The sequence below is a fragment of the Mus pahari genome, chromosome 12 (genome assembly GCF_900095145.1).
Source record: "Mus pahari chromosome 12, PAHARI_EIJ_v1.1, whole genome shotgun sequence".
NCBI lineage: Eukaryota > Metazoa > Chordata > Mammalia > Rodentia > Muridae > Mus > Mus pahari.
This window is the reverse complement of record NC_034601.1, coordinates 40327000-40340256: the sequence shown is the minus strand read 5'-3', so window position 1 is coordinate 40340256 and position 13257 is coordinate 40327000. Positions and strand designations below refer to the sequence as shown.

At 46.6% G+C, this 13257-nt stretch overlaps 1 protein-coding gene across 1 annotated transcript in view; it reads left to right on the top strand.

Moving 5' to 3' along the window:
- Positions 1-802: 802 nt before the first annotated feature.
- The window catches only part of Tagln3 (transgelin 3), a 13546-nt gene continuing 1091 nt past the window's right edge, over positions 803-13257 (top strand). Inside the window, exons 1-3 of the mRNA XM_021209320.2 lie at positions 803-1520; positions 2518-2692; positions 12105-12207. Coding sequence (XP_021064979.1) covers positions 1341-1520; positions 2518-2692; positions 12105-12207 — 458 coding nt within the window. The 5' untranslated portion in view covers positions 803-1340. The remainder of the gene's footprint in view (positions 1521-2517; positions 2693-12104; positions 12208-13257) is intronic.

The window sequence follows — 13257 nt, the reverse complement described above, 5'->3', positions numbered from 1 at the left end:
GCAACCCTATAGGTGGAACAACAATATGAACTAATCAGTACCCCCGGAGCTCGTATCTCTAGCTGCATATATAGCAGAAGATGGCCTAGTCAGCCATCGTTGGGAAGAGATGCCCCTTGGTCTTGCAAACTTTATATGCCCCATACAGGGGAACGCCAGGGCCAAGAAGTGGGAGTGGGTGGGCAGTGGAGCAGGGTCGGGGGAGGGTATAGGGGACATTCGGGATAGCATTTGAAATGTAGATGAAGAAAATATCTAAAAATATAAGTTAAAAAAATACTAATTTTAAATATTTATTTTATATTCATGAACGTTTTGCTTGCGTGTATATCTGTGCACTGAATGCAATCTACCAAAACGTTTAGGGTACAGACAGACTTCTGTTTAATTAGAAATTTTGCCTTATATATTTTAGTTTAAAGTAACATTTAAAAGACGTATCCCTTGAGTAGAGCCAAACCAAACCCAGAGGTTTTCTACGGGTTGGAAGTTTCTGGATGGGATTGGGTTGACAGCTTAAGTAAATGGTTGCAGCTTCCAGTGTTACCCCCACCCCCACCCCATCCTGTCCTGTAACAACTGTCTCTTCTTCAGTGCAAGGTTAAAGTGGTTTGGCTATTCCTGGCAGATGGGCACTTAGCAGAATGGACCCTCCCAGAGGCCTAAGTCCCCTCAGGCAGCTGTGTGGGGCCTCAGATACAATGCTGGGTTTCCCAGAGGAGAAGAAAGGACTGTGCGGCAGAGAAAGAAGCTCCCAGCGGGAGGCAGGCGGTCTGGCCTGACTAGGAGAGGGCTGGTTTTGGAGGGCTCTTAGCAACAGCCCTGGTTTGACCCTCCTCAGCCGTGAGAAAATCAAATCCAGGGCGCCGCGCTTCCAAGCTCCTGCACCATCAGCGGCCGAATGTTGAGACATCCTTTCTCCTGCCTGTTAATTACCTGCTCTGGGCATCTCTAGCAAAGTGCTGCCGAGAGCGGAAGCAAGCAACCATCGCCCACCCCCACCGTCTGTCTGGGGGCTTAGGCTCACGAGTGAGTCCATGTACATCATCCGGTCTGCCTGACAGGCAGGACTGAGAGGGGGGTTCCAGCCCCCCGTGGGCCGGCCGGGGCTTTATTCTAGAGTCCACAGCGCGTGGCTGCGCTTTTCTTTCCCGTTTGTAGGTGAAACCCCATTGGCTTCATTGGCTCCTTGATTTTAAACCACGCCCGGCTTTCTGCCCGCTTTGCTGCTGCTGGGTTCGGCCTCCCTGCCACATCCCAGCCGGGTTCTCAGGAAACCCGGGGGCTCCTGTGGCTGCTATTGTGTGGATGCCGCGCGTGTCCTCTCTTCTCTTCCAGAGATGGCTAACAGGGGTCCGACCTATGGCTTAAGCCGAGAGGTGCAGGAGAAGATTGAGCAGAAGTATGACGCGGACCTGGAGAACAAGCTGGTGGACTGGATCATCCTGCAGTGTGCTGAGGATATAGAGCACCCGCCCCCGGGCAGGGCCCATTTTCAGAAATGGTTGATGGACGGGACGGTAAGGCGGGCAAGGATATTGGTTGCTGGGGCGCTGGGCAGGGAAACCCTGCTAGGGCCCTTTCTTTCCTTGTGAGGCCCCAGGAGATCCCCTGTTGCCAAGATCTGGGTCTCACCGGGAGAGATGAGCATGCCTTTATTTCTCCAGGGCTGACTGTAATTCTGAGGGCTCTCCGCATAATTCCCTAGCTAGTTTAGAGGATTCTCCACCCATCTGAGCATCAAGCTTCCTTCTGGGCTGTAAGCAAAACTGGAGCCCTTTTGATGTTTCCATTCAGAGTAGGGCTAAGCCTTCTTGGGCTGTTCTTACCCCCAAGGGAACCAGCTGGTTACATGGTGAAACAAAGGAAGGGGGTCAGGCTAGCCAACTTGTCATCCTCCAGGGAAGCTGAATCCCTTGGAGATGCTCAGGATCTCTTGAGCAGATGAGTTCCCCTGAACAGGAAGGGAATCCTTATGTGATAAGTGCCGTTCTGCCCAGATACTGTGTGTTTGGGATCCAGGAGGACAGCTCAGCTGAGTCAAAGAAGCCCATCTTTTCTGGCAAGCTGTGATTTACTGTTACATAACTGCTATCCCACCTATTTGTTGGGCATCGTAGGGCTTGGCTTCTAAGAGTCTGTGAAAAGACCCAGTTCAGTTCTTTGACGCATCACAAACTTAGATAGGATGAGTTAGTGAAGACAGCAGATCCCAGAAAGCAGATCAGAACCCTCCCGTTTCCCCGGGAGCCTCCAACGCATCCTCCATTAAGAATGTGAGATCATGTTCTCACCATCCAGGATTTTCAAGGATGATGAACTAGGTTCCGGCTGCAAGATTGTGGTCAGCTACTGTCTGTGAATGGGCTCCCTGGGGGTGTGTGTGGGGGTGTCTTGTGTGTGTGTGTGTGTGTGTGTGTGTGTGTGTGTGTGTGTGTGTGTGTGTAGATGCACCATTCACTTCTGACCTGTGACATTTATTGCACTAATCCTCTGTCCCCCACACTCCCTTTTTAGGTCCTGTGCAAGCTGATAAACAGTTTATATCCACCAGGACAAGAACCCATCCCCAAGATCTCAGAGTCAAAGATGGCTTTTAAGCAGATGGAGCAAATCTCTCAGTTCCTGAAAGCTGCCGAGGTCTATGGTGTTAGGACCACTGACATTTTTCAAACAGTGGATCTCTGGGAAGGTAAACTGCCCTTCTGTCTTTAGGTCTGTTTCCCCTGGACTCCTGTTCCAGTACCTCTTCTTTTCTCTGTCCTCTATTTGTAAAAGCCACTTACATAGGGCTTCCCTGTGCTGCTGGGGGGAGGGGAAGTGCGTTCTCAGCTGTCATCCCAGGGTCTGCGCTGGTTTTCCTGTTTTTGATGCTTTCTGGGTAGGGGTCCTGTCATACAGAAGGACACATATGGAGGCTATGGCAAGAACCTCAGCCAAGTAGTGGCTAAGTGTGTGAGTGGAAGTGTCCACAGAGAAGAAGGGGACTGGCTACACGCATGTCTTTTTTCCTCTAGTCGGCCTTCCATAACAAATCACACTTAGTGGAAGAGAAAGGAGGCAGGAGTGAGCCAGTGCTCTCCTGACTCATCAGCACTGGGGCTTACAGACAAAGCCATCTGGTGTTCCTCTGTCATTCAATCTGAGGAAAAAAAAAAAAAAAAAAACAGCACTCCATCTTTCTGTTAAGCAATTATCTAGAGCATGGTGACTGTATCTTCTAGATGAGTAGTCTGCTCGGGGAGACTACTAAGTGACTTTTCACTGGCATTTGTGAATTGACTCTGTAAGAAGAATCTCACAAAACTACTTAGATTGGATCTCATCTCTGGACATAGATAGACAGCAATCCACCACTGTTGGGGAGAACGAGGTGGAATGAAGATATTGCTGAAGGATTTGAGTGACCAATAGTCATAAGGCTTCAAGTCCCTTTTAGTGATAAAGTGCATATTAGTTCATGTCGCCACGAGTAGGCCTTCCCCGAGGCACAGAGTGATTGACATGCTCATTGTCACTGGCTGTCATCGCAGTGCAACCAACAGGATCTCCTGAGTGGTGACTCAAATGGCTCTGCTGACAGTGACAGTGGAATAATGCAAATTTGATCAAGGTGTGGATATTCTATTCACAGAGAGTTTCATGCGTCTTCAATGGGTAAGTAGTTCTGACCTGAAGAGGCCAGGGGATTGATCTTGTATTTATCTATTACTCAGAAACTCCGGTATCTGAAATACTAACCACAGCATTAGACCTCATAGATACCTACTTCTATTTCTTCATGGGCTGTCCTGATTGAGGCTTGGTTTCCAGGTCAAAATTGTGGTGGTTCTCCACAGATAGTAACAGTTTCTTTCCCTGATCGTCTCCATCACGAGCAGCACAGAGATAAGAGCTTTTCTGGACAGGGTCACGCAGTTCTTCTCACTGAACTATGAAGGAAATATTTTCAACCTCCCCATTCCACAGACAGTGACACCTGCCTGCCCCTGGTTATGTCTGCCAGAGAGTTCATAACCTCTCAGACCTGCGACTCCACTCTAGGCTCTAGTGCCAAAGTACAAGAGGGTGCTCGACAGGCCACAGCGTTCTTTGGCCAGGGGCCTAAGCTTTCTTCATCTATACCATGGATGAGCTGTTGAGTCACAGCAGTGACTAACTGTTGATGCCAGGGAGGCAGAGGAGGATGGAGGAGGAGGAGGAGGAGGAGGAGGAGGAGGAGGAATCGAAGCTATGGGAAACGAATAGGGTGTTAGAGCAAAGGAGAGGGTGAGCAGTCTAGTGCAGGGAGTATGTAAGAGGCAGGACACTGGAGGTGTGTGGGGATGGGGTCTAGAGGTTGCCTTCGCATCTGAAGGGCCAGTTTTACTCCCTTTCCTGGTTACCAAAACACCATGGAGAGGAAGGAGCTTTAAGCTGTGGGAGGGAGGAGCAGTCATTCTGGGTAGGCAAACTCTGTGGAGCTCTACACACCTGCCATAGCCTGTGTGTTAGATCTTCCTGGAGGAAGAAGAAAGGTAGGGGGCCTAAATATGATCGGAGCAACCTGGGGTATCTCTCTGAATATGATAATGCTTCTAGATCAAGAGAGCAAGACAGACGATAAAAGTCATCATTCTCTATACCCTGCACCATCCCCAATGCAGAAGGTCAGGACTTTAAAGGAAATAAGGAGAATTTTTCTAAAGGTGCTGTGATTGGCAAGTCACAAAAACACTAGGTGAACTACACAAAATGTAGGGATGGGCCAGAGACCTAAGAACAGGGAAGCAGACACTCACAAGTGTCCATATGACTTCCTGGAAGCCCCAGGGGTGGGGGTGGAGGGCTGAGGTGGAAGAAGCTGGCTTTAACTTGATGTTTCCCAGGACCTTTGTCTAAAGTCCAGGCTCCAACTGTTTACCGTACTGTAGAGTGTAGGAGCAGAAAGCAGGTTGCTTTGAACAGAGAAGTGGGTGGGATGGCACTGGTGGCATGGATCGTGGACTGAGCATGTGAGGCTCTGGTCCCTCCTGCAGCAGCTGTTTGTATTGGAGGATGACTAAACTGTAATCACAGAGCAGGGTTGGCGTGTGTTTATGTGACAGGTCTGTGTAAGGATGCATACACTCTGTATCATGTAGATATCAGACCTCAGACTCATCATCTACACAGCTCATCACATCCTCTCTACAACTCTACTCCCCGACTGGGGATGCAATCCTGCCCTCCCATTTCAGTTACTTCTGCTAATTCGGGATTCCCTGCACCACATTTGCTTCGGGTGGCTGTGGTTGCTGTAGGTCCCCACCCTCTTTCCTTGACACTGCTCTTTCTCCTCTGCAGGTACTTTATGCTTGGCTGCTCTCAGTACCCCATTTCCTTTGCTTGGCATGCACTTCCTAAGTATGGCTCTGTTTGCCCACTGTTGTCCAGTGTCTTTCCAAGCTGCTTCTGTATTGCTGACCAGTAAAGCTGCAGGGACCCAGGTTTGCCAAATGCCTTCTCGTTTGAGCTTCAATTACTCATGTAGGCAGGGCCCCAGAAGCACCCATCACCCAATACATTGTTTGGAAGAGACCTGAAGGGAATAAGGATACAAGATTCTTCCAAAAGAAACCCATAAGACAACTTGATCATAGAGACAGATACTCAGACAAAAGCTTATTGGGGAAGGGCCAGAGTGACCATCATTAGGGGTGTTGGGGAAAGGCAAGGGTCATTGAAAAGGAGGGAAGGGAAGTGGAGAAGTGTTTCTCTAAGAGGAGATAAAAGTAAGTGATCTGGCAGGTTCCTTTTACATTTGTCACGGATGCCTATAAAGGGCAGGGTGGGGCTGTCTCAGCTGACTCAGAGGACGGAATACTCCAGGCAAGCCTGCAGCCTCTTGGCTATGAATACTAAAGGAGAGACTGGAGAAAGGGAGTGACAATAACACACATGTGCATGTGCGTAAGAGGAAGAAGCCACACGAGAGAAAGTGAGTATTCTGGTCTGAGGTGTGGTCAGAAAACCTGCAGCAAGGATCTTGGGAGGTACAGTGGAGGGCAGGCTCCCAAGGCAGACAAGAGGGAGCCTGGACCAAACCTGTGTGCTGACTATCACTTATCAGTTAAAATGTCTAAGCCTTGAATTTCCCCTGCCTCAAATGGGGATAATAAAACCTATTTCAAAGAATCAATTGGGAGAACAAAGGAGGTGATGTGTCAGAGATGCTCAGATGGCGTCTGCTAAGTTGTACTGTAAATATTGTCTCTGGCCTGCCCTTTCTAAAACTAATAGAAGCAGCAGGGCCTGAAAAGGCACAGATTCTCTTTAAAAGATGGACTTGATTAACAGCCACACTTAGGAGCTGATAGGGTTGCCTGGATGATCTTCACCTTCACAGCCATTCATACAGGAGATTTTATTGACATTTCCACTCATTGACTTTGTCATCTTTCCCTCTGATACATTGCATTGCCAATTTCAGACCTAGGAGACCTTGGTAGAATGATAATAGCATGGGTTTTAGAGTAGATGCATTGAAACTCTTCTTTACAGTCCATCCTAGCTTTGTGACTCTGTTTATGGCGTTCAGCTGCCTGGGTTCTCTTCTGTGCATTGATCTGACACTCCCAAGCCCTAGAAGTATTATATGGAGCAAGCATGTTCAGTCTCTAGCCTGATATATGATTCCTAGTTGCCTAATCAATTCTGACTTTTCTTCTGCCACCATAAGCTCATCAGCAGTGACCTTTGGGGCCTCTTTGCAGAACCACTTAGTGTCAAATGTTCTGAATGCCAGAGCAGACAGGACTCAAAGAGCAATCAACCAGATTCTTCTTCTCAACAAGTTGCAGTGATGGAGGCCAGTGGATGCATGGTTTTGTGATGTCTATTCTTCTCTGCTGCTCCTGGGAATCTAGAAGGTGTTGTTTACAGGGAAGTGTAGAGCCTCTCAAGAAGTGTCACTACGTGTGCTTTTCCTCAACGGCAGGCACTGAAGGCACATTTCACCTAGTCTGTGATGATTTGGATGCTGCAAGGTACCAGCAGGGCTATCACAAGTGCCTGCTCCTCCATTCGTGCCTGCTCCTCCACTCGTGCCTTTCCCATTGCAGCATCCTCAGCTGTGTTTACTCTGAAGGGCTGCTGCCAACTATTTTGTGAGCCTCTCGTTTTGCAGTGATTGTCAAACTCCAGCATGCATCACAGGCCTGTGGTATGACTGACAGGTACGTTTCTGACATGTTAAGTCTGCACCAAGGCCCAAGAGTTTGCATATCTTACCAATCTGTAGGTGACTCACTGTAGATCTACTCACTTTCTGCCTCTCACTAGAAAACCATAGGCTTCTAGGAGCTAACAACTGAACATGGCAAAATATACTAAAAAGAAAATTATACTAAGATGAAGGAAAAGCTTTCATATTGAAGTTCGACATGAAAACCCAACAGGAAGAAAAGAGTCTCCAAAAGCAGGCACAAGAGTCAGAGACCCACTCATTCTCCCAGTCAGGAGTCCCATAAAGATACTAAGCTGACAGCTATGGTATATACACACAGGACCCCATGCAGACCTATGTAAGGTATGCATAGGAATCTTGAGTGTAAATTTAAGAGAATAAACTTCTCACTAGAGTGCCTTTATGTAAAACTCAAATTTTATAAGCACTAATGTTCCTTCAGAGTTGGGACATTACAAGGCAGAGCTCTGAGCTCCATTCTTCAAGACTTAATGTTTAGTAGTTTGGGGTCTATGGCTGTTTTGGAGGTACTATTCCTTCTTGTGATAATACAGCATTACAGTACATAGTGGGTATAGTGGCACTTAGGAGACTGAGGCAGGAGGATCTTCGTAAGTTCAAGGTCTGTTTGGGCTACAGTGGGAGGCCTGCTTTAACAAGAAACAAAGAAGGGGGTAGCTAAGGAGAGAAAACAGGGCAACAGTGACTTCTCGTTGTTATATTTATGTGCCCACCACTGCCTGACACTGAAAAGACTTGCTGGATGACACAACCCAAGCTGTCAATCATCTAGTCAACTCCTTTTCATTAGGAGTTCATTGTTCAGTTTGGGTTGGCGATTCAATTAAGAGGAAGGTACAGATACCACCTCATGCCCTAGTGCACACAGAACCTCCCCATATCATCCTGGCCATGTGGGTGGTACAGGCATTATGATTCCTAAGCCTTGACTGATGGATTGCTATTGCTGAAGGCCCACACTCTTCAGCAGGGCTCACCCATGCTGGTGTACAGTCTATGAGTTTGGACAAATGTGTATAGCATCACACTGCCTATGATCCCTACCTTAAAAATCTTCTGTGGACCATCTCTTCATCCTTTTCCATCATCTTCCCCAGTGATCATTGCTCTTCCTTCTGTCTCCCTGGTTTTTCCCTTTCTAAGATGTTACATAGTTGGCATGACACAGTGGGTGATCTGTTCAGATTCTTTTAGCTCTTTATTTTTTTAAAAAACCTCAAGTCTGATATTAACTTCTTGTGATAAAGAAAACGAAGAATCCATGTGGCCTGTTTGTACAAGCTTGGCTGCTTTTTCCTGCATCAGTTTCCTTTTCACAGCCAATGGCATACTCTTAGGTCATCACCAGGACTGTCCCCTTCATTCTTTGCTTGCATTTGGAAAATGGTCAACGTTGGATTGTATGACTTTATTTTCTTGGGAGAACAATATTGAACAGAAGTACTTGAAGAGTCATAAGCATTTGCCAAAGTGTCCAGCATGTTTCTCAGGAAGCAAAGTGCTTCTAGGCAGGCCGACTTCCAGCTTGGATCAAAGTGCTTCTAACGATCAGCTTTATTCCCTTGATTTTGTGGAAGATGTCCCCAAAGGAAGGAGTTAGTACTTAACAAATTTTGCATAATTCTTAGCACATGTCAGACATTATGTTTAAAAAAAAAAAATAGGACCTAAAGTTCAGAGTGAGGCTTCCATGTCCATCTGTATGTAAGGATTGTCATGGGAGATTACCCCAGAATCTGGATATTTATAATGCTTATGTCATTCTGATAATCAGGCTAGCTGGGAGTTACCAGATAAAGGGTGTTTCTCAAACTGATGGTTTGAATCACCTGTAGATTATTTACCAAGCTTAGCCTATTGCAGTGTAGACTCTTAGGGCTTTCCAAATCAATTTTTCATAGGAAAAAGCCATCAATATTCGTATACTAAATTTGGAGAGGTGTCCTCTTCTGTCCACTCCCGTAAGTAGACGACAAAGCTTGGGAATGTGCTTTGAATCAAGCTGTAATGGCCATCTTTGCACTTGCATAAGAAGGCAGATGATGGCCATGATACAGCAGTTTAGCTCTTGAGATTTTATACCCAGCACATTTATAGATCATTCTCGACCTCACTATTTCTAACCATATTTACATATTTGATGCCTTCTGACAGGAATCAGGTTCTATAAGTGGCCCTGATTCCTGCCACTTGTCCCTTCTATCTAAGATGACTCATTTGGTCTCCATTTGTAATCTGGAAAGAGGCCAGTTTGGACAAGGACACTCTTTCTCATCTAATCTGTCCAAGAATTCTGGAATTCTTCACAAAAGCCTCTATCAGAAGACACACCAGACACGATGAGAAAAATGAACCAGCTGTGAGCTGTCTAAGACAGATGATTTCTAGTTACTGAATTATATATAATCTTCCTGATTAACTTGATTAGCAAATATTTTCATTTAAGTTCTTAAATTGAAGACATAGCGAAATTACTTCAGACAAAAATATCCAATGATTTAGAACCATTCGGTTGTAAGGTTGGTTTCCTTAATTGTATGGTACCCAAGATCAATGCCTAGACTTAGATTCCCTGTGTTCCTGATGGCCTTACTCCTTTGGTTATCTCTGATCACTGGTGGCTGCCAAGGAACGAGGTTCCTTACCCATTTTGCAAGGGGGAGGGGGGATGGCAATGAAATGGAGTGACTGTCCACCAGAAGCCTGAGCTGGGCTCTGGTTTACTTGCTGTGTGCCTTTGAGGGTCCTACCAAATCTCCTTAACTTAGTCTCGCTGTCCACAGTTGGAGAGGGTTGATCTCCACTCTGTAATGTGAAGATCACATGCCATTAAGGCAGCTAGCCCATAATTTACATTAAATCCCTTGCTTTGAAACCTTTCTTTAGAAAACAAACTTTCCAGTTTGCTCTTGTTAGATAACACACCCCCTTCCCTCCCTCCGATGTGTCTAGCTCAGTCGTACAGGCACTTCCAGGTCTGCCGTGCTGACAGGAGCGTGGGTGGGGTTGAACTTGTGTTTCTAGGTTCCTGGATCTCCAACCCCCTTGCCTGAAGCTCAGTTCTTTCTGGGTTTATGTGTGCTCACAATAGCCAGCTATTTGTGAAGGAGGCCTGCACTATGGTGGAACAAAACTTACGTTTCATCTCTTTCTTCAAGGCAGTGTTTATGGGTGGCTTGCTAAGTGTCCTTCCACATTGCCCCAGATCCTGTACACGTCAGACCCACTCCTTCCTGCTATCAAAATTGTATTCCTCCTGCTCTGTGTGAAAGCTGAGCTGATTGGCAGATTCTAGCTAAGACTTCCTGTACTTATTCATTTTCTTCTAGGTTCTCTTTAATAGCTCACTGTGTAAGAGCACACCCACGATGTCTTTTTGAATGCCACTACTACAAGTGCATTTTTAAAAAGCAGCCTGCTATATAGTGACAAGTTGCAGAAAGGTGTTTCATCTCTGGAAGAGAAAACTTGTTCTAATAGCTATGCCTGCATTTCCTCTTCAAATTCTTAGCGTTTCTTGTGCCCATTCCCTTCCAGCGCCTATGGACACTCTACCACCCCAGCAGTTCTCTTGAGTCTAAGAAAATCTCCACTGACAGCATCTTTCCCACTCCTATTATCCATCCTCACGTGCACAAACTGCAGGCGATCACCCTGTAGTGAGTGCTGGGCTGTGGGGCAAGGGGGGCTCACGGGAGGAGGATAGTCTTCCCTGTCATTTCAGAATACATGAATATCCCGAACAGGACTTCCCTGAAGGCTGCGATTGTTGATTTCATTACAGTTTATGCTACCTTCTCTCACTCTGTCTGCCTTTCTACTGTAAATCTGTATTCCCCAGTGTCCGAGCTGGAGGAAGCATGCTAAGACCACAGATGGCTCACTGGGTTTGACGAGAGCCTTTGAATTTGGCTCTTAACCTTTCTCAGGCTCCCACTAGCCTCTCTCTGTTTCTCTGTCTCTGCCTCTCTCTTTCTCTCCCTCCCCGCACCTCCCCATAGTGCCTTTCAGTATTTGCAGCCCTCCATGGCTGCTTTGTACAAATCTCAGACTTGGATCTGCTTCTAAGTTGCAGCCTACTCTCGCAGGGAGCACCTTCTCTAAGTTTGAGACTACCAGTTATCTGAAAAAGACAGGAGAGAAGATAGAAGGAGCTGGCTGATTCGAAGGCTCAACTGCCTTCACTATGGGCAATCTTATGACCATGTCCCCACTCTTTATGCAAGCCTACGCCATCACCACCACCACCACCCGCTCTGTTCGCTCTCTCCCACGGGCCAGTGATTTATCGTCTCCATTAGTTCCTTTCGTGCATCACATCATAGAGGGCTGTCACTTGTGCCTTGAGTGCTCTCTGCAGTGATTTGCTTTCTCCGTCTGCCTGTGGACCAGAGTGCCACGTGCATACTCAATTTGATGAACATGGATGATTTTAGACCCTGTTAACCCAGATAGAATAAAAGAGTGAAGCCCCCTGGGGTCTGAAGCCAAATGACTAGAAGCAACCAATCTGTGCAGTTTCTCATTCTCTGTCCACTCATGAGGAAAGTGCTCTTCTGCAGGCCATCACCCAGGACCTCTTGATCAGATCACATAGCTTGCTAAAGCCATGAGGGCCAGGCCAAGGCCAGAGGTGGAGCTGTATGTGAGCTGTAAACCTTTGGAGTGTTTATTTCACATAACACTCGAATGAGAAGGGCCCTATGGTGTAAATACAATAATTAACAGGGTTGGGGATGGCTTTTACACCAGGGCCACTCTGGGAGAGTTAGTGATTCTCTCTTGATTGTACTCATCCATAGCCTCTGTTACAGCTCCTCCTCCCAAAATTCCTGTCTCTGACACACTTGGCTTTCATCTCTTCACTGAATTCCAGGGAAGGACATGGCAGCTGTGCAGAGGACTCTGATGGCCCTGGGCAGTGTCGCCGTTACCAAGGATGATGGCTGCTACCGGGGAGAGCCATCCTGGTTTCACAGGTAAGTCATCCTTTGCCTCTCATAGAAGGGCAGAGGGAGGGCCTGACCCCTTAGCTACCAGATGCTGTCTACACAGAAGTAAACAAAGAAGTGCCACAACAAGGCCCACTGAGCAAGGAAGACTGATGCTGCCGTTCCAGACAACACCCAACTGGAGCAGAGGTCCTTGAGTCTTCCTGTTTGTTCCCTGCATCCCCTCTCCCTGGTTCCTTTCCTCCTTTCATCTTTTTAATTTTCTTTGATGCACCTAATGAAGATTAAATATGTCCCTCTGCCAAGTACCATCTCAGTTTATAACTATTACCCAGCAAGTTGACTAATGGCTTCCTCTTTGCCTCTCAAGAGTCCTGGTCTGAGTGAAGAATTATATGATTATTTCAGTCCTGAAAGGGCCCTTTAGAACCTTTTGCTTAAGTGATCTTTTTTGGCCCTGAGAACAGAGACATAGACGTGCAAACTGAAGACTTTGGTGGCAGATGAAAGGGGTGCTATTAGCAGCTACTGGATAATTCACTTTATTCCTTTATTTGTCTTTCTAATGTTTTTTTTCTCATCCTGGAGAAATATAGAAGGATCTAACCTATGTCCTTTGTATTAACTTGACCTAAAAATCTTCCAGGAAATTCATCAAAGTCCTGGTTTTAGTCTCAGAATTATTTAAATGATCCACCATGGTCCAAAGTTATTTACAATTCAGCTTTTTGGCATTCTCTGATGAGGAAATATAAATTGTTCCTTGAAAATTCCTAAATTGATTGGGCAGCAAAACAGAGATCAATCCTTGGTCTTGTATGGAAAGGGTGGAATGGGACCTATGACATGTTTTGTAAGAGGAGTTAGCTTTGTGAGAAGAGGTACCTGAGAAGGTAAAGAAATGAAGGCGGAGGTAGCCTAAAGGGGGAAGCTGAGAGGGAAGAGAGAAGCTGAGGGCAAGTTTTCCAGAAGGGCAGCCAGCCATGGATTCATGGATTCTCTCTCTCTCTCCTTCCCTTCCTTCCCTTCCCTTCCCTTCCCTTCCCTTCCTTCCCTTCCTTCCCTTCCTTCCCTTCC